The sequence below is a fragment of the Cheilinus undulatus genome, linkage group 10 (assembly GCF_018320785.1).
Source record: "Cheilinus undulatus linkage group 10, ASM1832078v1, whole genome shotgun sequence".
Classification (NCBI taxonomy): domain Eukaryota; kingdom Metazoa; phylum Chordata; class Actinopteri; order Labriformes; family Labridae; genus Cheilinus; species Cheilinus undulatus.
The window spans coordinates 39521135-39543259 of NC_054874.1; the positions used below are offsets into that span (position 1 = coordinate 39521135).

Here is a 22125-nt window from a genome sequence, read left to right on the forward strand (position 1 = left end):
AAAGTTAGAGCTAAGCATTGACATGTTTATTTGAGCCCAAGCTGCCTGCTTCAAGCACAGCAGCCTTAATACATGGGGCATGTGAACTAACCACCAGGCCACCAGTGCCCTAAAGTATACTTTAAACATAGTGTTGTGGTGTAACACCTCAATGTGGAAAACAAAGCTTTACACAGTGATCAAACTGAACAACACAATAACTGCCTGTAAATAAACTCAGCCGGCCCCTCATCTTGGTAAGGCATTTTAAAGTCTGAGTAGTTGCATTTTACAGGACAGCAGCCATCCATTAAATCAACACGTTCTGCTTTTGCATTCAGGACAAAGAGGGAGTCCCCTGTTCAAAGGCATTAAAAAAAAAATTAAAAAAAACTTTGTCCCATTTACTTTTAAATATCTCATTCAGTAAGGACACTTTGAAGTGAGCTTGTTCCTTCACAGAACACTTTATATTATTATTGATCACCCATTCACTATTTTAAGGTCATGGTGCACTGCTGTAATGTCACTTTTATTCTGTGGCATGTATTTGCACACACAAGTCAAAGACAAATATCTGCTTTTGTGTGGGAAAGCAGACGAGGACATTTTCAGTTCTCTTCTACTTGTCTTTAATCTTTGAGGGCCACACATACACTGATTGGAAGGCAATTTATCAGGTATGGACACATTAAAGGATAGTCTGGATTTAAAAATGGCACTATTTTTTTTTAATTGACCAGTCCTTCTGTGATTAACTGCCCACTATTGCTGTGAAATAGTAAAGTGTATAATTAAGATTCCCCACAGTCTTAGTTGGCTGACCAACAGTCAAAACTTAGACATATGGTTTGATATAACATTGTTAGGGAAATGCATGAGATCCTTACAATTAAGAGGATGTAAGTTAAGAATATTTTGCCTTTTAGGGCTGTTAGCATAATTGCATTAATCTCAATTAATTACGTTCCATGATTAGTGGATTCATTTTTAAATTGCGTGCTTTATTGTCCCTTTCAGCACACTTTGGTTAAGCCACTATAATGTCTCCCTGTAGCCACAGTGATGTAAAATAAGGACACCATTGCTCTTTAAAGTCAAAAGTCATCTGCACCCTGTGTTATCAAACAGTTACCTTTTTACTGTTGCCGTATTTCCTTTTCAATCCCTAACAAGTTAATTTTTCTTTCTTATTTTCTGTCAAAATAAACCCAGGTCTGTATCCTAAGGAAATCAAATACCCTTAGTTTAAAACAGTGTAAAAATCCAAAATAAAACAAAAACAGTGGAATTTCTAGATGAGGACATTAATAATGATTAAAAATGTTATCCTTTGACAGACCTACTTTTTACCTTTGAACAATTCAAACAGTTGAGTAAGAGAACCATGACACAAACTTTTTATTTATTTATTTATTTTTTTTTCTTAAAAGGTGGTTCCGGCTCAAATACCTGGGGGACTTGTATGAAAATGCTAAGACACACAACATCATTACCACAAGTGTGTGCAGCTGCAGGAGACCTAACGCGACTAAAATTCACCCCAATTCATTTGTGTGTTGCAAATGGCCTCTTCACTGCTCAGAATGTGCTGGAATAAATAACCACACGAACCACAACAGGGTTTGGCACCTCTTTTTAACCACTTTTCCCCCTCGTTAGGTCATAAATGCAGAAAGAAAGTGAGGAAGTATACCGTTAAGTTAAAAAAAAAAAAGAAACAACAACAACAACATATGGAGCAGTGGTTTTCCTGTGGACACTCAAATTACAGGCAGAGGAGGGCAGAGCAGCTCCCGAGCTGTGGGTCTGTCTCACAACAATCACAGTAGGCCAAGAGCTCAACTACTGGACTGTAACTAGTAGATGCGCAAACTCGACACGGTGAAAACAAATGGTACTAAAAGATTAACATAGCTGCAGAGAAACTGCAAGTTGTGGACTTACCTAAATGAAATGGAAAGTGCATTTTTTGGGAATGTCCATCAATGAAAACTTTTTGGTCAAAGCTGCATAAAAAAATTGAGAGCATATTTATATGAAAATACCTTTCAATTTTCACACTTTATTCTTTGGAAAGGTTGACTTTATTTCAGGACATTTTAACATGTATTTATTAAACATTCTAATATCTGCTGGAAAAAAGACCATAACCAGACATTGGCTGCATCCTGACTCCCCCACAATCGAAGAATGGGAGGATATAGTTAACGAAATTTATGTTATGGAAAAAATTACTTTCTCCCTTCGATTACAAATGGACAGATTCACACAGCTTTGGTCAAGATGGACTACCCACAAGCGTCAGCCCCAGTAACTTTTTGATTTCTATAAACTAACAAGATGGATACTTTATAAATGCAATTTGATGTTAATCTCATAACCAAATCTTTACATGAGTACCCACTGAATGTATACACATAGCATTCTGTATATTGTATTTTCATTGCACACTAATTGTTTATGCTTTTCAATCTTAGTTGGAAAAAGAAATCTTGTTGATCAGTCTCAGTATTCAAGTGTATGTTGATGTGATTACACATTCCTCAAGACTGTGCATAGTTACTAAATGAAAAGATTGTAACTAAAAACAGGGAAAAATGGGAATTCTGAGAAAAGAAGAATTTTCAAGAGAAGTCATGTCAGATACAAATATGTCATTGTGGATTTTTCTTACCTTTTGCCATGTAAAAGCATGACTGTAGATATGTAAAATTACCCTGAATTTCCCCTAAATAAAGAATTGCATTAAAAAAAAGAAATGGAAAGTGCCAAGCAGAAGGATGGTTTGCACCTTTATCTCCCGGGGAGATTTTAAAAACAGACTGAGGGGCAACCTGAATTCCAGATTTACAGCATACTGTACTGTGCACAACTTTTAGACAGATCTGGGCAAAAAATTTGGCTGAAGTAAGGTGTAGATATGGAGAGTAAGCCACCTGAGAGGAACAATTGGGTTGGAAGGAGAATTGACACAACCTCTGTCTTGCTCTGGATGTCTTTGCTTATCACCAGGGGCTAAATAGTTCACATCTTTAGCAAGGTGTGGATGTGGCGTGTGAGGTTGTAGGGTGGCCACAGGCAACTGGTTTGTGCCTGTTGATGTCCCAATGGCCCGAAAACCACCAGCTGTCTCTAAGCATGGCCTGGACAAAAGAGATGCTGTCGAGCTTGACCTTGGCTGCTGACATGTGTCAAGCTACACTTGCGCCCCAGCCCCAAGCATCCGACTGTGACACATTGGGCTCCATGATGCATCCTTAACGCCCTACATGCCTAAAACTTATACACAAAGGAGTAGCACAAGTCCAAATCAATGACAATGGTGTGCTGGACAGAAATGCAAAAACTAAAGCTAAAGTTACATGGGCTGCTTCAGTGGCATTTTATCACTGTAGATGAATGTATATTGTAGACAGATGGGAAAATGGGGTATTTTTCGTGGTCTGTCTTATATTTACAGTAAATGTCCACACGTCTTTTCAAACAAGCTTTCACACATCCACCCTCAGATTCCTCTTTTTTTGAAATTCATATGAGCAGCATATTTCCATGAACACAAAGCAATGTGATAAGAAAAAACAGGCTAAAACATTGACACATAGAATTTCACTAACAGTTTTGGGACAGAGTGCGTTGTGGCACATTGAACAAAGCTGTGCAAATATTGATCACTTTAGCCCTTTAGCCTGCAGAACTGCACACACTGAGGTAAGTAAAGCAAACACATACCACCACTTTAATCTTAAATGACCATTTCTGCTGCATCCTGTTATCAGAAATCCACATATACATGCACTTACCATACACCATTTCTAGCATGCGAACATCCTCACTTTGCTATCTTTTTAAAGGAAAGAACAGCTAGTCTGTGCTGCTGCAGTCACACATCTCAGCTATCTTCTTTCTCACATGCTGTAATTGCTGTGTCTCCATGAATGTGCATCTTGGATAGATGGGGTGGGGTGAGGGGGGTCTCTTGTAACTGAGCCTGTATCATCTACACACAAACTCCTCGGTAATAACACCCTCCACTTTGCTCGCTGCAGACACTCTGGCCTTCTGCTTTGATCGGTGCCAAGCCACCCTATAATCAGTGAAGAGGGTTGTGCGAAGCTTGGATATAGATACTATAGATTAACCGTGCTACAAGTTTCAGCCACACAGACATGCACACATGCAGCAACAAACGTGAGCGTTGAAAATAATCCTCTCACATGTTCAAAAACTGTACATACACAGAGAGTGCATGTACACACTGCTCTGAGATCTGCAATTAGACACACAATCGCACTTTTGCTCTCAGTAACGCACATACAGCTCCCCTGCCGTTGTCATGGCAGCACTTGGTACAGCAGAGGGAGATTTTAGCGTTGTAATCCCAAAGGCTGAGCACTGTGAAATGTGAAGCCACAGTGAAAGTAGCAAAGCATGAGGAGTGTGTCCAAAAAAATCAAAGAAGAAAACAGAAGAAGAAAAGGCGAAGAACGTCATTCCATCATGACCCACAAATTAGTCCCATTAAAGTGACCAAAATTGATAATATGACTTCATTATTTGGTATGCTGGAGAAGATTTCTGTGCCAGTTTCCAACTGGACAAACGTGCCTTTTCCCTCCTCCATGCTAATTTAAAATGGAAACATGGGTTTTATCTTGTTTGAACATGTAATTTAATTGTATTTGATGTGTTTAACAGAGATGGAGATTTGAGAGGCTATTTCTCCTGCTTTTTTCCCTCCATCAAACTGCTTCTTTTAATCCATCAGCTTCCCTATCGGTACTGGGCAATATATTGAGATTTTAATATCTATTACCAAATGAGATATATGTAGGACAAGACAATATCATTCACATCAAAATACTTAACTTTAAAACTGATGTCAGCTCAGTCTAAATGGGGAATTGTCGTTTTTTAATTTTATTTCTGGATATTGTATAGGCCAACATTAACCCTTTACCTACTGACCCAGTGGCGCTGTGTTTTATATGTCCAGAGTATTATTACTGTAACTCTATCAAAGTTTGTCCGATCAGAAAAATTCCAACGGCGTTTGAAAGCTAAGAATTGTGGGCATGCACACTATATGGTTCATTATGGTACTCACAACCATATGATGTAGGCATTCATAGCTAAACACCATAGCAAAACACCAGAAGTATTGCGAGACCACTACACGGATTCTCAACACTGTAACTCCTCGAAGGTTTGCTCATTCTAAAAAAATTCTAATGCTGACAGAGAGCTGAGAATCTGTGCTTTCTGGCAATATATGATGTGTGGTATATATATATTACGGTAATGTCGAACAGCACCACAAAAGCGGCAGCTTTGGCAGAAGACAAGTGAGAAAGGAGAGTGAAGGAAGACAGTAAAAGGAGAGCGAGTGAGAGTGGTGTTTTGTTTTCAAAAAATAGCGTTAGTGGCATTTGTGTGTGTCTGTCATGTGCAATAACAATATGTTACTTGAGAATGTTGAGAATGCATTTTTCCACCTTTATTTGCACTCATTTTCGCCTATGTATATAGTTATCTTTTGCACTGTGTTTTGCACACCCAGAGTCCTAGACTCAAAAAATAACTGGTGATTGCTCTAAACATGTATAGGTTCACATTTCAAATGTCAAATCAAAACTTCATGAGCAATAACAAAGGTTCTTCTCATAAAAGCCATGAAAAACAAATCCGTTTTTGTGTTTTTCTCTTTTTAAACTGCTGACAATTCCATATAATGTGCAATAATCATTAACCAGATGTTGAAAAGTCAAGGTCAAGTATTCCTGGGAAAAGGGACCAAAGCTCTCAGACTTAGGGCATTTCCTGACTATTTTACAGCCATAAGAACAATATATGTCCAAATCGCCATTTTTAGACTCAGTAGGTAAAGGGTTAAAGGCTGAAGTAAGGTGCAGATGTGGCGAGTAAGCCACCTGAGGACATCAGGTGGCAAGGTGGATTGACACAAACCCTGTCATGCTCTAGATGTCCTTGCATGTTACCAGGCAGGCACTGGAAAATAATCTGTTAAAAAAGAAAAAACAAAGTCACCTCAGAGTAAGGTATGGATGTGGTGAGTGCACATGGCCTAGTGTACCGTCCAGGTGGGTCGTTGGATTGCCACAAGCCCCTGGTTGTTCTGTGGATGTCACAAGGGCCAGAGAGCTGCCGGCAGTCTCTGGGCCATCACCGGGGGGAAAAGGCCCAGACAAAAGAGATGCTGTCCAGCTTGACCTTTGCTGCCTAGAGACACATCTGTTGACTCATGCCCCAAGTTGTGGCACATCAAGCCCCATGATGAATCCTTAGCGCCCTACATGCTTAAAACTTAATACACATGACTAAGACTGAACGTATCAAAGATGTATTCAATTCTTTAAAACACAGGCATTTCAGTGCAAGAATCCTACATTTTATAGCAGTACATCTCTGTACTTTTTGATGCTGCCTATTTTTAAAGTAATGAAGATATCCATTTGAAACACTGTTTTTTGTACAGTTTAGACAGCGGTAAGAAGTTTGCAGTTTTTGGATCATTAATAAAAATAATCTTGGGTGTCTAGGACCTCTGTTTTTTATGGTATCAAATAGGTACTGTTTGATTCTTTACTACAATGGTATCAAAGTTCAAAATACTGGTGATGTAGCTACCATTTATTTTTCTACAGAAAAAAAATATTGAGAGTCCACACAGCTAAAAAATACTGATGTATGAGTTTTGGTTCATATTTCCCAGCCTTATTCACATGCTCTCTGTTTTTCTCTGACTCCATCACTCAGCTGTGTGCTTCAGCCTCTCTTTTTGTGTTTTGAGCACTCTTTGACGTAGGTGTGCACGGTACAGCCCACACACACTTCTATTTTTATGCAATGAGAGGAGCAGGAGGCAGGAGGAGGCCGTGATGGTGGAGGAGGAGGAATCAGAGATAGAGATAAGAGGGTGGGGTTTTCTGGAATAAGTGTGAGTCTTTTGAGGGGGAGGAGTAGGGAAAGGGTGTGAATGAAGACGAAAACAGTCACTCCCCCCTTTCTCACCCTCCCTCCCTGCCTCCCTGTCATCTGCAGGTGGACTATATGGATGAAAATGAGGAGTACTTTCAGCGGCAAGCCTCACACAGACAGTCTCGCCGGCGCTTTCGGAAGATCAACCAGAAAGGGGAGCGGCAGACAATCATTGACACAGTGGATCCGTACCCCACTGGAAAGCCACCTATAGCCCGGGGATACCACACGGTGAGTTTCACTAGAGTTTTGTGCTCCAGCTCTGTGCTTACCATCGCTGCTGTGCATCGCTGTGTGCTCAAGAAGCAGCTCTGTTTGTGTCCTGCTCCTTCCTTACAAATCTGTTGTGCAGATCATAGTGTTACAGCTGTGACATTTGTGTGGCCTCATCTGATCCTTTGTTGTAAGTTTTTGTGCTTGGGTGTCTTGTGTCCTGGGGAAGAGCATCCTTCTAGTTAGTTTACCTAATCATAACTGGGCTTTCCTCTCTGTGGTGATTTAGTGTTGTTTCCCTGCCTTACTAGATAAAAGTTTGTTCGTGTGTGTTTTGTTTGTAGCTCAGCTGTTAGCTTTGGTGTGTTGATCTACCCTCTCTGCAATCAGTGATGTAGTGTGATTGAGCATCCTTAAATCTGCAGTGTTTCTGTGCTTTACCTGCTCCCTGAAAAACCCTGTCTGTTTTGTTTTCGTTGTACAATTAATTTTCTGATTCTGATTTTTCAGTTTTCTTGCCATTAGTCCTTTTGATGCTGTATTTGCTTTTGAAACACTCTGTATAAATGCACAACTTCAGTGTCTTCAGTTGCCTCCTCAGTATATTTCAAAGCAAAGTCAAGACGCAGTACAGTCAGATTTATTTTCTCTGAAATTAAACTGTTCAAAAATGCACTTTGCTGTTTGGAGATCAATGAACAAGAAAGAAACCTAGTTTTGCTTTTAATGTGTTGCTTACAGCTGGAGGATCTGGACTCAATAATGAGGAGCACTGGTGCTTAGTGATGGGTGTTATTAGCAGGCTAGTAATTAGATTTGGCACCGTCGTTAGTCGACACCAGTTTACTAGTCAGTTAACCCAAAAATTATGTTTTTTAAATCCATTCAGGCCTTCAGCTCCGGCCCCACGCTGGGTTTAAACTGGTAACACAGTTGCCTACCACTAGCAGTCCTTTTACCATTGGTTAATGGCTATTGCCATGTTGCCATAATGCTCTACTATCTGGATGTCAGCAGCAGATGGAAATTAGTGATGCACGATAAGTATTTTTTTGAACTGATACCCATAACCGATAATTTCCTACTCCTGATGGCCAATAACCGATAATAACCTTTTTTTTTTTTTTCAATTGTGTGATTTTAAAAAATAAGTTTATTCCATGTATTTATGCACATCTGGGGATAAGAAGGGGCTAATATGTAGTGAGCGAAGATGTTTAAAACTAATTCTAACTGACATTATCCCCTTTTCCCTTGGAATAAATTCTTGACAAGTGGTCAAATCTGACATTTCAATTAACTAAACAAGGATTCAGCTGACTTATGTCAAATCAAACATAAAAACAAATGATAACAGGCTGTCGTGCTTAACAAATGGAGATTTTTGGGTGTCTCTTTTTTTGTTTTTGCTGCATAAGTCAGAAATAGAGCTGATGTTTTACATAAGGATTAAAAATATGCACCGACATAGGTCATATCAGAGATAGGTTAAGAATGTAAAGTCCACCGTGGTCTGTAACTTCTGTTCCTAACGTTGATCAGACTGAATGAATGCACATCAAATAGAGCAGGCAGGTATACGTCTATGAAAGCAGCGGTGGATCAGGAGACTGACAGAATGATTTGTCATTATTAGCATTGCCTTTTGGATCTGACGAACTTTCTGCAGTTTCCAGTGTCTGCTCAATCAGCACTCTACCTTGTCTTAACCTTTGTCTAGGTCCTAATGCTCGCAGCTCACGCTAGCGGCTACTGCCGCTTCGTTTTAACGTTGTTAGGATGATGATTTTAAATGACTTTAAAGATCAGTCAAAGACTTCTTTCCACTCTTCAGGAGCTTTGCGGGGCAAATTCTACACACATTGTCATGTTATCCTCCCAGTAAATACTGAACAACTTTGCCGTGTTGTTAGCTCTTAGCACAGAGGCCGCTTCTCTTCTCTGGTGGTACTGGTTCTTGTGTATTGCAGCGCCACCTACTGTTTCGGAATGTGTAGTCTTGTGAGAAAGAAAACAAACGCCTTTATTATCAGTGGATTTTATCAGTTAATATTTTATTATCGGCAAAAGTAAAATATGTAAAATATATGCGTTATTGTCCAATAATTTATCGGTGCCGATAATTATCGTGAATCCCTAATGGAAATGTATGGCATCAGTAGCATCCAGTGTTAATGTTGACAGCTATTTTTAATTTTAGTTTAAATCTTAGTCTGAAAGTTAAAATTTTAATTAGTTTTAGTCATATCTAAGCCATTCCTACTCTTTTTAGATTTTTTTCTAGTTTTAGTCATTGAAAACTCAAAAAAATTTTAGTCTAGTTTTCGTCCATAAAACGTCCTTACACTTAAGTCTTTACTCTTTTTCAAATCATTTACTCTCTTTGCCTACTTTTAGTTTTAAAAGATCTATTTTTGCTAGTCTAAAGTACTATTCACATGGGATTATTATTACCTGTAGACCTTTGATAATTTGTGAATACCTCCTGGAGTCAGTGTTTGGTGGTGAACGGTCTGTAATTACCCTAATTTACTGACATTTCTGAAGGAAAACATGAGGATGCACCTGCAGCATGGCTGCAACAATGAAAACACACAGTGGGTTATTGTTTTTTAAATTCCATGGAAAAAAATGCAATGTCATGCACACTGTATTCTTCAGGTGACGTTGTCATCATTTGCCCTATACATACTGTTAAGCAGAATTTCAAATAGATAACATGTGCCAAAAGCTTAATTATGGTAGATCATTTGCCCTGGAATTTTTACTCATCCTGTGCAGTTTTTATAAATTACCAGAGGACCCTGGGCAATACCAATCCTGTGCCAACAGGGTATTAGTGTAGTCTTTCTCATGGAAATAGAGTAGTTGACAATTTTAGTCATAGTTTTAGCTGACAAAGAGAACACTGGTAGCATCTCATAGGAGCAGCATGGTTTGGCAGTATATTGATTTCGAAAAGGGAGCTTAAGTTGTTTGTAGGCTGTTTCAGGTTAAGCTCATGTATTACCACTCAATGTGTATCCACATTCAGCTCTGGCAAAGAGAATTGGAGACATCTGCAGATGCTGTTATTGTAAGTTAAATAAATTTTGCTTGATTTTGACTATTTTATGGATGTTTTTTAAATTTAAACTCGTTGAATAAATGCAATTTAAAATTGTATTTAATCTGAATTGACATTAATTGTCAAGGAACATCCCTACTGTTGTTCTAACAGCTTTTCTATTTACTCAGATTCACGCTCAGTAGTCAGGATGGTATTTAGAGACTTTTTTCAGTCACTTATTATTCATATTTGATGCATTTTCTGAACAATGCTTTTACAGTTTCAGTGCTGGAGGCTGGACCAATCAGTAAACTTGATTTGTTGGAGGATGTTTTGATCGGAAATGAAAGCAGAAGTGTGTTATACTGCTCTGACAGTGAAAAGTCTCATGCAATAACAGCATCATATTTGTGGAAGAGTATTGACTTTATTCATGTGAAGGGATTGGACTTCCAGCAGAGGAAGAGTTTCCCCTCTGTGCTTTCTTTCCCTGGGAATAGGAAGCAAAACGTTTTCACACTAATGATGTATATACGCAGCATGCAGTCGTTACACACAAGCTTTTCCTTTTCTGCACAACCTCACCACATTCCCTTCATTCCTGACACACTCCCATGGGGGTTATGTCAGTGTATCTGGTTCGTCTTGGAACAATTGTGATTAAAAAAAGGAAAAAATGCAGCAAACGTCATCTTCATCCAGCCTCCCTTCATCCAGCCCCACCCTGTTTCCTAAATATAGACTCTCAGTGTTTTACTTTCAAAAGACCGCACTGAACTTTCTCATGGCCCAACATCTCCCGTCACACACTCCACGACTCTCCTCGCTCTAGCGCCGTTCCTGTGGGAAGGGATGGAGCCGGTGCCATGGCAACCAGCAGTCCCAAATGGGCTGTGCTCGAGTGCACTTAGAAGTACAGTAGGGAAGGGAGCTAAGTTAGCACGAGCGCAGTATGCTACTGCTGCTGCTGCTGCTGCTGCTGCTGACAGAGGGGTGGAGGAGAGCAGAACGACACAGGAGCTGAATCTGGGCGGATGCTAAGCTGACATAGTAAGCTAATCTCCAGCATTTAGCATGCCAGGCAGCGCTCAGTCTTTCCTCCATTCTACCCTAAGGCATATTTAGGAGGCAAGAAATGCACGGAAGAGAAACTTGGCATTGAAGAAAGGAAATCTCTGCAGCAGGCAAGGTTTTTATTCAGCTTAGTCACTCCGGTGAAGGCAGATGTGATGCTAGGTACGTAAACATCAGGGGAGCAAACAAACTGGAGGTTTAAAGGCCCTCTAGTGTGAGGTATTGCGTAGAAAAGGAGTTTTATTAAGGCAGGAGATGTTTATCTTTATTGTTGACAACTCTTTCTGTTAGGTTTTTGGCTGTTTGTTCCAGTAATATTTTGCTTCAATAGTCACTGGAATTAATACTGACAAAAATAATTTTGTCTAATGTCTCTTAGCTGATTCATTTGCCAGATGTTTAGCTCCTATCAGCCACACTTCGTTTAACCTTAAATAACCATACACAAAAGCATGCTACCTTCATAAGCATTTAAAAAGAATCATAATCTTCTGTGAGTAATCTATAGTTTGCAGTGATGTTGCATAATTCCATGATCTAAGAGAACTTTATGAAGGAAAAAAGTAGGAGAATACAAAAATATAAAATGTTCTTCTTTTCAAGGTTTTCACTTTTTGTTCCTTTAATGTAATATATAGGATTTATATTTCTTCAGTATGAATTTATTTATTTAAAGACTTTCAGAGGTATTTCTACAACTTCTACTAAGACTTCAAATGACAAAAACGCATATAATTAAAGAAAAAAGACAATCTATTTACAAAATACATTTACAAAGTAAACGCCTGAAGGGTATTTCAGATCAGCCTGTTATTGTTAAATAGGGGTGAAACTTTCATACTTAAATGCTTAGATCAACTCATGTGAGCATGATGAAATGAAGTATTACTCCCTGACATCAGCTCAGTGCTGTGCCTACATTAGGTCCTTGAATAGCTTATCTTTGCCAGTGGCAGCCATTGTTGGTGGGAAATTGTTCTGTAAGTCCAAGGTCTCCTGTTCGATCCCATTGGTGTGCAGAGTCTGTGAACAGCTGTTGTCCCTGAGCAGATCTCCAAACAGGCTCAGTCATTGTACATTCCTCTGGAGAGTGCCAATTTAATACCTAAAATAAAGATGTAATGCTAACCCAGGAGTGGGACTCCCACTGGGACTGCTGACACATACACACATAGAGCTCCCCCCGGCCCCCCACTCTCCAGCAGAGAGCAGACTGAAGCAGAGCTATTATCTGTATGAAGTGAGGATTATCTAGCGATCAGGGTTTAAACACAGTTCAAGTTATTTCTTGAACTTGTAAATACAGAGTCTGCCCTCAGAGCATTATTCATGCAAATTAATGGCTTCCTCTGGATGTTTGGACAATTTCTTTCACTTGGAGAACTTGAAATGATCACAGAATAAATAGCACTGGTTAGACAAGTGGACTTTTTTATGCTGAATACATTAACAGATAATAGGCCAATCTGTCTTCACCTCCCTATATAACCCTGGATAAATTGCTAAACAATTACACGAAAAAATAATTTGAAGGGCACTTAGACAATGTCAAACCTTCACTAAAGCTTATTTTAAATATAAAGACTCGGGAAAAATAGTCAGGTCAGGCTTTCCCTTCACCCTCTGAAGCTAGTATCTTGAAAATGAAGCTGGTACTTTTTCCTTAATCCTGCTTATAAAACAGACACATACATCACTGAGAAAACATGAACTCCTTGGTTGTTCATAGTAAAAAGACTCAGACAACTTGAGATTAAGTTGAGATTAAGACAAAAAATTGCATATTAGTAATCTATCCAGATCTTCATATGATCTCATGTACATTTAGCTCATTGGTCCCTGGGTTGATTCAGCCTATCGGGGCTCCAATCCTACACTTTTATTTTAGTCGTTGGGCTGGAAACAAAACATCAGCAGAAGATGTGGAGTAACCTAATGGCATTCAGTGTGTTATGCTGTTCATGTTAGACACTTAAAAATGCATTTGAATGTGCCCTAACCAATCAATATTTACAGATATGTCAATACCATTGTCAATATTTACAGAGGCCACAGAAGCAGTTAAGGACCTGCACCCAGAGAACCTATTTAAAAACATTAAATACATAAATATATATGTCTCGTTTCTCGGTCAAAACAACCTGCACAGCAGTGTAAATCTCATCCAGTTTTTTGTGCACTTGAAATTAAGTCCACATAGTGTCTACTGTCCAGGAAACAGCATGGATCTCTGTTGAGTCCAGATATCTCTAATTTAAGTGGATATTAGTCTGTTTTTCTCCCGTTTTCACCCACTCCTCTTAGAGCAGACAGTCATGTTGTGCACTGAAAGTGACATTGGTTCAAATGTGTGTGTAGCTCAAACTTTTTGGGACGCATCAGTGAGGTTCGCACCCCTACAGAAGTGTGCCAAAAAAGTGGGATGTTGGTTTTTTTGGGACCCTTTCCAACTTTTGACAATGAAAATTGAAAAAATGTGTACCATGCCTTACCAAACTGCACAGTTGAAAGAAGATTTTTTTTTATATGCATACAAAGCTGATGACACGAAAAGTTAATTTCCTATCATGGACATGCCAAACCGCAAGTCAAACCAGCATCATATAGTGGAAAAGCACCAGTAACATGGCTGAGGTAGTTTACAAAAGGAAAACCTGAGTATAGCTGCAGGAGTTATAGCTGACTTTCTGCATAATTCAAGGCAGAGTTACACCTGATTTTCTGTCTTTTTGTGTTGTAGAGTTCATTACAGTAATGTATTCTTCTTGTGTATGGGTTTGTGTTTCAGCTCCCTCCAGAGAGAGAGAGAGAGAGAGAACAGACTGACCTTTGCAGTAGTGCTAAGGTGAAAGATGGCAGCTTTGGCTTCAATTCTGAGGCGCTGCTTGGATTTATTATCAAAGTCAGAGACCACACGTAATACTGAAGATTAAAAGCTGCTTTGATTTAAGGTATGATGTAAGATAGTCTCCCATCTCTGAGAAACACAAGCCAAGTTGTATTTCTCTGTATCTGAAGGGTGTGGAGCTTATCATGGGGAATGACGTCACATTTACTTGAAGATTGTTGTTAAAGCTTTTATCATACGCGTAAAAAAAGAAAACATAGCTGTTATTATTTAAAGAAAAGATCCAGGAGTTTAAACAGCATAAGATTCAGATAAATAAAAAATGCATGTAGTTTTCTTTAGATATGCTGTGGATGAAGCCAGGCTGTGAAAGAGGACAGTGTTTAGGATTCAACACATGTCTCCTGTTTGCTCAGAGCAGCAAGTTAACACTTGGATGCCTTGTTCAGAATGGACACTGCTTATTTCTAGCATCTCTCCTCCCTCTCACACATTTACACACTCTTGATCTTTCTATATTCTCCCTCGCTAAGGCTCATAATCCCCGTCTCTCAGTTTCTCTCCTTTTTGCACTTTATCTCACACTCTATCTCTTCCTGTAACATCAACACCACACACACACCCAGACACACAGATTTTTTTCCAATCTTTCTCTCAGACGCTCATTTATTGTCTTTGTGGAGATTCTGTCTGCACGCTGATATGAAATGTTTCTGGGGCTGCCAGAAGCTACACAGATTTTATCAACTTCTCCTGATAATTTCCAACATCTCTTTTATTTACCTTTAGCCCTTTTTTTCCTTGATTTTTTTTTTACTCTCTCTCTCATCATGCACACCTCCTCAGACACCCAAACTCTCTGAGCAGATGAGTAATATTCCCCCTCTGGGTTTACCCAGTGACCAGCGGGGCATCAAAGGCCCCAAACAGCTGTTCTATAATTATACAAGCGGCGGGAGGCAGACAATCAATACCCCCTTTTACTCTCTCCTTCTACCCAGGCGGCCTGACGGTTAGCGAGGCCGCCCTGTAATCAGGAGGTCGCAGGTTTAATCCCTGCAACAGCCAAAGTGTCCATCAGCCATCGTGTTCTTGCTGTACTTGTCCTTGATAGTGACATTGCTCTCTAATACCTGACTACTTCTTGATTGCTTTAAGGTACATATGGTAGAGGAGTTATTGCTGATAAGGAAAGATTCCTTTGCCTTTTTCCCAGAGAAATCTGGAAATTTGAGACCAATATATTTCTCAGTGCATGTAAGATATGTGAGTATGTATATCAGTTAATATCAGTCTTTAACATATATGTTAATTTCCCAATATGGCTTATTTTGGTTCACAGAAAGTAAAGCATGAGGAGGAAGGACTTTTAATTGACTCAAGCTTTTGCTTTAACTTTTTTGAGTTTTTGTTGACTGGAACTAAGAATTAAGTCTACTCTAAAGACAAATACTAGATTTAAATTAGTTGCCAAAATTGACACTGGTTGTAAATAAGAAATATTTGTTGTATGCACTACAACTAAGATCTGTCATTTTTCTTGGTAAAAAGAATGTATTAATAATGTATTTTTATTTATTTATTTATTTTTACCTGATGTCAATAGCAGATTTTGATCTGTTGTGTAGTATCGGTTTAATTCAGTATATGTTTTTATGTCACACAGAAGACAAATATCTTCTTTCTGGAAGTCTTACCCCATATTAAGTAATGACCATAACAACCACAATGGCATGGCTGAAATGTTTTGAACATTGATGTCAGTGTCTGCCCTCGTGTTCACTACCTCTGCATCTCTAGTTTGAATATAGGGGCATATAGACAACAATAAAAGAACACTTTTTATGCTGTGGTAGATGAGGTGGTTGAGTGCACACTAATATAAATAGTACTAATCCAGCCCAACAAAGCCCATTTTTCTAAAACATCTTGTCTGACCAGTTGGATAATTTCCTGAATGAGTCAACAAAGTTGCTGATGTCTTACATAAAATTTCTTTTGCAGCTGTGTTTTTGGCAGTGGCTACTGGAGTGTCAGTGCTGCTGATTACTTACTTTCTGGCTGATAAACATGCAGACTCTGTCTTATGTAGGCTGCCTTTTTCTTCTGGTAGGATGTCTGTTGCCTTGGCCAGCTTTGACATTTAAAACACCACAATTTCAGTTAGTAGTGTGTATTCTGTATTGAGTTTTAAGAGGAATACTCACACATGTAATTGACTTCAGCCAACAATTGCTCTGACTCACTGTTATTTGAACAAGCTGCAGAGGAGGCATAGTCCTCTATTTCAGGAAAACAACATGGTCATGTGTACCAAAATGGTACCAACATGATGAAGTGGGGGAACTCATAAGTACCAAGTTCAGTACCCAGTCCTTTTAGTACTGGGCAGCTTGACAGCATAACTTCACTTCACATGAACTTAAAAGCATTGTTTACTTAGCATGAAAAAGAGGGCTGATTCCAATGTTTAAAATCACAATTTAGCCAACTGCTGATGCTGATATGTTTTCATGACTTCTTTAGGTGTCAAACTTCCACAATGCTAGGCTGATGTCAAACATTCCAGATGTTAAGCTGGTGCATCCTTGCTTCAAACCCAGTCTACATGAATTAGGTCCCTGAAGTTAAAATTCAGTACTTTGCATTTGCTAAGAATTGTTTACTTTCAGTGCTTTTTGATGCATGTAAAATCAGTCTTTTTTCAAAGCCAGGGACAGAAGGCAGGAGTTTGAGACGTTTTTAATTTAATAAAAGTTCATACTTTACCTGTTGGAGTGAGATAAAGGCTAAGTTTCCATCTCTATACTCTCCTGTGTATGAGGTCATAGTACTACGGTTTTAAAGTTAATTTAGAAAAGATAAAGTGATTTTAAAACCACTACACATAGCACCTTATAATTGGAGTCTTACAGTGTATTTAGAGGTCAAAAATGTCCCTCAGTGGTAATGACGAGGTTCACAAGTTAACGTGATTTGCTCAGTAATCTGCAGGCACACTGAATGGAAAGCTGTGTATGCAAGGCAGAATAATAATAAGTGTGTGTGTGTTCTTCTACGTGTCCTTGAATAGAAGCTCTGAGAATGTTGAATTTCACCTTGGAAAATTCATTAATGTTCTGAGTGTTAGAGCAGTGAAAAAGATGCTGCAAGGAAGATGAAACAATCGCTCTCTTTGACACAAGTAAATGTTAAATCACCTTGAAGAGTACGACCGGTGCCTTAACACTAGAAGTCCATTATTCACATAGACAAAAATGGTGGAAGCAATATGCTTAATAACAAGAGTAGCTAATTTTAACAAGGGAAAGTTAAATTTACGAAGTTTATAAGATGTTTAAACAAGTGGCAGGATGTCATCACATTCAGTTTCTCTCTAACATTGACTTTTCTCTCAGTTTGGTGCAAAACTTCCCGTTTTAACCTGTCAGTGCAGCTTTCACTCACTGTTCTCACATCCTCAACTCTGGAGTGGCATGTTTGATAACTTTCATCTCCTCTTCTTTTTTCCATTGCTCTCTCCTTTAACCTGGCTCCCAGGAATGCAATAAACCTCAGGTACCGTATCTATCAACAGTGTTGTCTATTGTGTTTACTATAGTATGTGTATGTGTGCTGTTTTTTTTTTTAGCTGTCTGTGTCTCTGCTGCAGGTTTTATCTGCGTCTGTTCCCCATTTGTAGTATCTGTGGCTGCTGCTAGGCTTCCTTAATAAATACCCTCTATTTGCTGATAAAGAGGGAAGCCTGCATTACGCTCTTATTGTATTACAACAACATCACCAGCAATGTGAATTGAATCTTCTAAACAACTCTCTGTGTGTTCTGCTTCTGTGCATATTATCCTGCTTTTGATCTTGAGAGTAAGCATGCTTGGATGTGAATGGACCTCGTCACGACGCCAGGTGATGACAGAGCAACGATAAGCATCACTCTGTTAAAGCTTGCAGGCTTGTAAACTGAGATAATGGTGACAATTTAGCTGATTGAGGTGCACGGTGTCTCAAACTCTTTGCCTCACTGCTGATGCGCTTGATAATGGTATTGACTGTCTTTCGGCTCTATGGATTATTATTATCCCTGCTGTGGGTGCTTGGGTGTGGTTCTGGTGGGTCTTACCTCACTGTGGAGACAATCTACTGATTGTTAATGTGTGAAGTGTTTGATTAAAATGGCTTTGAAAGACGTTTATGCCAGATTAAGTAAATCTTTCGTATGTTCAACATAGATATAAGCATTAAAATTCACTGTTACCATTCCTCAACAGGTATACAATCAGTGTGAGTGTTATAAGGCTCAGTATTTTTCATTACGGAGCCCCGTGGTGTCTAAGAGAGCCGAAATGTATAGGGAGAAAAAGGTTAAAAAGATCAGAGCTCAAGGTGTGTTGAGCAGTCAGACCTGCAGCTGAGAAACGAGAGAGCGGGGAGAACAAACCTGCCACTCTTCAGCCGAGAAAAAAAAAAAAGAGAAGGCGAGCTCCTATTTTTAGAGCTGTCCTTTGTGACAACCTGCTCTGCTTCAGCTGTGCAGATACAAAAGCCTTGGTTTTGAATAGACATTGTGTAGGAACTGCTGCGGTGAGGGAAGAAACGCTTCATTGTACAGTTTTTTTTTTTTCACTACGCATTCTTCTCTCCTCCTGCATTCTTTCATCTATGGGTGTTTGTTTAAAATTATACAGAGGAATTTTTTGAGGATGCAACTCACAATATTTTCGGTATATATTAATGTGTTGTAAATATGGGTTGATTTATTAATATTGATTGACGCTGACTCCCTTCATAATCCAAGTCCTTATTGATACCAGCATTCATACTTATGTTTTAGTATGAGTTGGTCAGAGATACACAGACTCATAGAAAGAATACATAGAACTAGTTTATCTATTTAATTTTGATAACAAATGTTTACATTTTACAGATCAGACCTGAAACACACCATAATGTAATGTTATGTTGACTCATTTAATTAGCTTTTGGAATGTTATTGTCTTAGACTTTAAGCACTTCAGTGGCTTAACCAAAGTGTACTGAAAGGCACAATAAAGCATGCAATTTATGTGATTCAAAACATGAATGCACTAATTACATAAGCCATCATAATTAATGCATTAACTCTGGCAATCTTACTTTAAACACAAATCAACCATGACCTCACTTGATTATTCACTTTCTATCCATCTAGGATTTCTTGACTTATTGTTTCAAAGCTTTTTTATTATTTTCAAACAGACGTTAATAACTGAGATTATTTAAGAAAAAGCAATCATCAATTTATTTTCAGTGGTATAAAATGTTTTAATCATGCACTAGTATTTTCAGTTGCAGTGCATCATTAATAATTAAAATTGGCACCAATGAAACATTTTTTCCAGCACCAAATACCAAAGCAAAGAAATCTGTGTTTCTAGTTATTAATAGCCAAATGTCAGACGTTACTCTTTGATAGAAATAGAGCAGATATTTTTGGGAGTGTGCACAGACGATAATCCAGCTGAAATCTTGCCCTGTGCTAGTGAAGAAAATGAGCTACTCATTTACAACTGTCTGTGGTTAATTTCTCAACCAGACTTACAGAGCAAGCTTCCTGACATTTGATGTGCTTCTCATGTCAGTTTTGACATTCAAAGACCTTTTTGAAAGTTGAGTATTTTTCAAAAGGCTCGACAGATGACATTTATTTCATGGTAATGAGCCTGTATTAGGAGGATAACAAAGTAGACTGTTATTGCTGTTTGTGTGTCACTTAAATCTGATCAAAATCTATCTTAAAAATTCACAGCAGGCCTGTTTGATCTTTAATGGAGCTAGTGTTTATGCTGGAGGCTGCAGGGGATACTTGAGAAAGTCATAACAGTGCTTATTGTGCTTGTCTGCTTAGTAAAGGGTTAAAATGTGTTTTGAATGAGTCTAAAAATATAATTTGCAGAGCTGTCTAACATCATGTTGTGTAAGCAGTCCCCGAGATGAATCTTAATGTTGAAAGGGCCGAGGATAACAAGATGATGAAAGACTGTGATCAGAGCAGTCTGAAATACAGACAGAAAAGAGGCTCTTATTCAACCTTTACAAAATATTATTGTATTTAAGTGACTGTTAAACTGGGTCATAATGGATATTGGCCATCAAAAGACATGAATAAAATACAGAGTGCCTATTAGATGTAATAACAGAAAGCTGCACAATTCAGGCATTAAAAAGTAATATAGATTTACACCTCTGATCCCGTAAGAGCGATTATCCTTCACGCAGTGATCACTTTATGTCTTCAGACACCTTCCAATAAATTACATAATAAAAGCAGTTTAAATCCAGGCATAATGACCTCATGTGTCATCAGGAAATATTCTCTCACTGCTTTAGTCTCTTCCCTCTCCACACCATGTGTCATCGTCATTGGGTTTGTTTTATATAACAACTGTCATTCACTTTTATTCATAGCATGCAAGCTAGTAGTTTATAACAAAAGGGATACATGTTAGCTCCAACTCTGAAAGAGTGTGTTTTTAGTGCTCTCACTCATACAGGAAACTGCTGAAAATGTCCTGCATATTTAGGTGTGATAGACCTGCACTTTTAACTTCATGCTCTACTGGGTGTATTATAGTCTGTATCATCAGGTTGCTGGTCTCTGCCATGCAGTTGATGGATTTCCCCAATGAATCCTTTCCTCAGAGGTTGTGCAGATCAAATAGTAACACAGTGTTGTATCATTCTGACTATTTTTCTTAACAATAAAAAGGATTTATTTCCCTTTCACGGCCCCTTAAAGTGTGCTTAGAGCTGTTTGAGTCATGACAGTGGAATGGCTTTATCGAAGATGTTGGACCATCTATCACCCTCCAAGGCTAAAATAAATCATGCTTTCATTGTAATTATAATACTAGCTTTTGCCATCAACCCATCCCAAAAGTCGAGTTTATTAGTGTAAATGAGAATTATTGTCTCATTTAAACAAGTGTGAAACAGTGTTCTCTACCTCAACCTGGGTACATTTAACCCAAGATGAAAGAACAATAGATATGCTTTTATACTTTTTTGATGCAGTCAGATAAAGCCCAATTATCTATCAGCTGTTCAGATCAATTAGTGCCAAAGCTTTTTATTTGTTTGTTTCAGTTCAGGAGCTAAATCATATGGTTTCGCCATAGACTGTAAAAAGAAGTAGACAAAAGCCTGTGTGACGTCAGCCATCTGATTACAATAGGTGGACTCAAACAGCTTTTGGAGCCAACCTGCGGCAGCTTCCAAATTGAAATCACTCTCTAAACCTAACTTTGGATCAACCTAACAGCTCACCCACTAACTTGACTTCCTGTCAGCTAGCTAGCTAAAACTGTGGTTGACAGAAAGGTAGCTTCTGCCTGTCAAGCTATCTGTCAAATGATATAATGATATGATATATAATCGAAACGATTGTGGTACAAAAAAAAATCACCCCCTGTACAGTGAGAGGACATGAAGACATTAGCTAATTAGATACACTTGGGGTTTTTTTTTTGTTTATAACCAGGCTGTAAACCAGTTTATATCTAGTTAAAAAAAACAGCTTTTAACTTGTGTTGTGTATGTGACTTGCGGTGTTTCTGCACCCAGCCTCAAGTGGACACTCACTGTATTGCAGTTTTTTCCACTTCTGCATCATTTTTGAGGACCTGAGGTTAGGATATCACAAGAATAGCAGATAGACATCAAGACATATACAGCTTATAAGCCAACATAAATCCTTGTTAGTGTCTGTTTCCACAAAACCAAGTGACACACCGACAGATTTACTCTCTGGCCACTTTATTAGGTACACCTTGCTCACATAAATAGCTAATCAGCCAATCACAAGGCAGTTACTCAACAATTCTTTGATGCCAGAGATTTTCTCACTGCTCTTAAAAATCCGTTATGAGGTTAGGCATGTTATTTTCTGATAATTGAGTTAATTCTGCTCAGTTTTAAGCAAGTTTTCTGT

General features: G+C 38.6%; 1 protein-coding gene across 12 annotated transcripts in view; it reads left to right on the plus strand.

The window, feature by feature from the left end:
• rapgef2b (Rap guanine nucleotide exchange factor 2b) overlaps positions 1-22125 on the plus strand; it is a 171366-nt gene that overhangs the window by 91885 nt on the left and 57356 nt on the right. For 9 of the 12 annotated variants that reach the window (XM_041796903.1, XM_041796904.1, XM_041796911.1 and 6 more), the window contains 2 exons: positions 7042-7209; positions 17703-17720. In XM_041796903.1, coding sequence (XP_041652837.1) covers positions 7042-7209; positions 17703-17720 — 186 coding nt within the window. The remainder of the gene's footprint in view (positions 1-7041; positions 7210-17702; positions 17721-22125) is intronic. The other 3 variants (XM_041796908.1, XM_041796910.1, XM_041796913.1) reach the window with 1 other exon arrangement.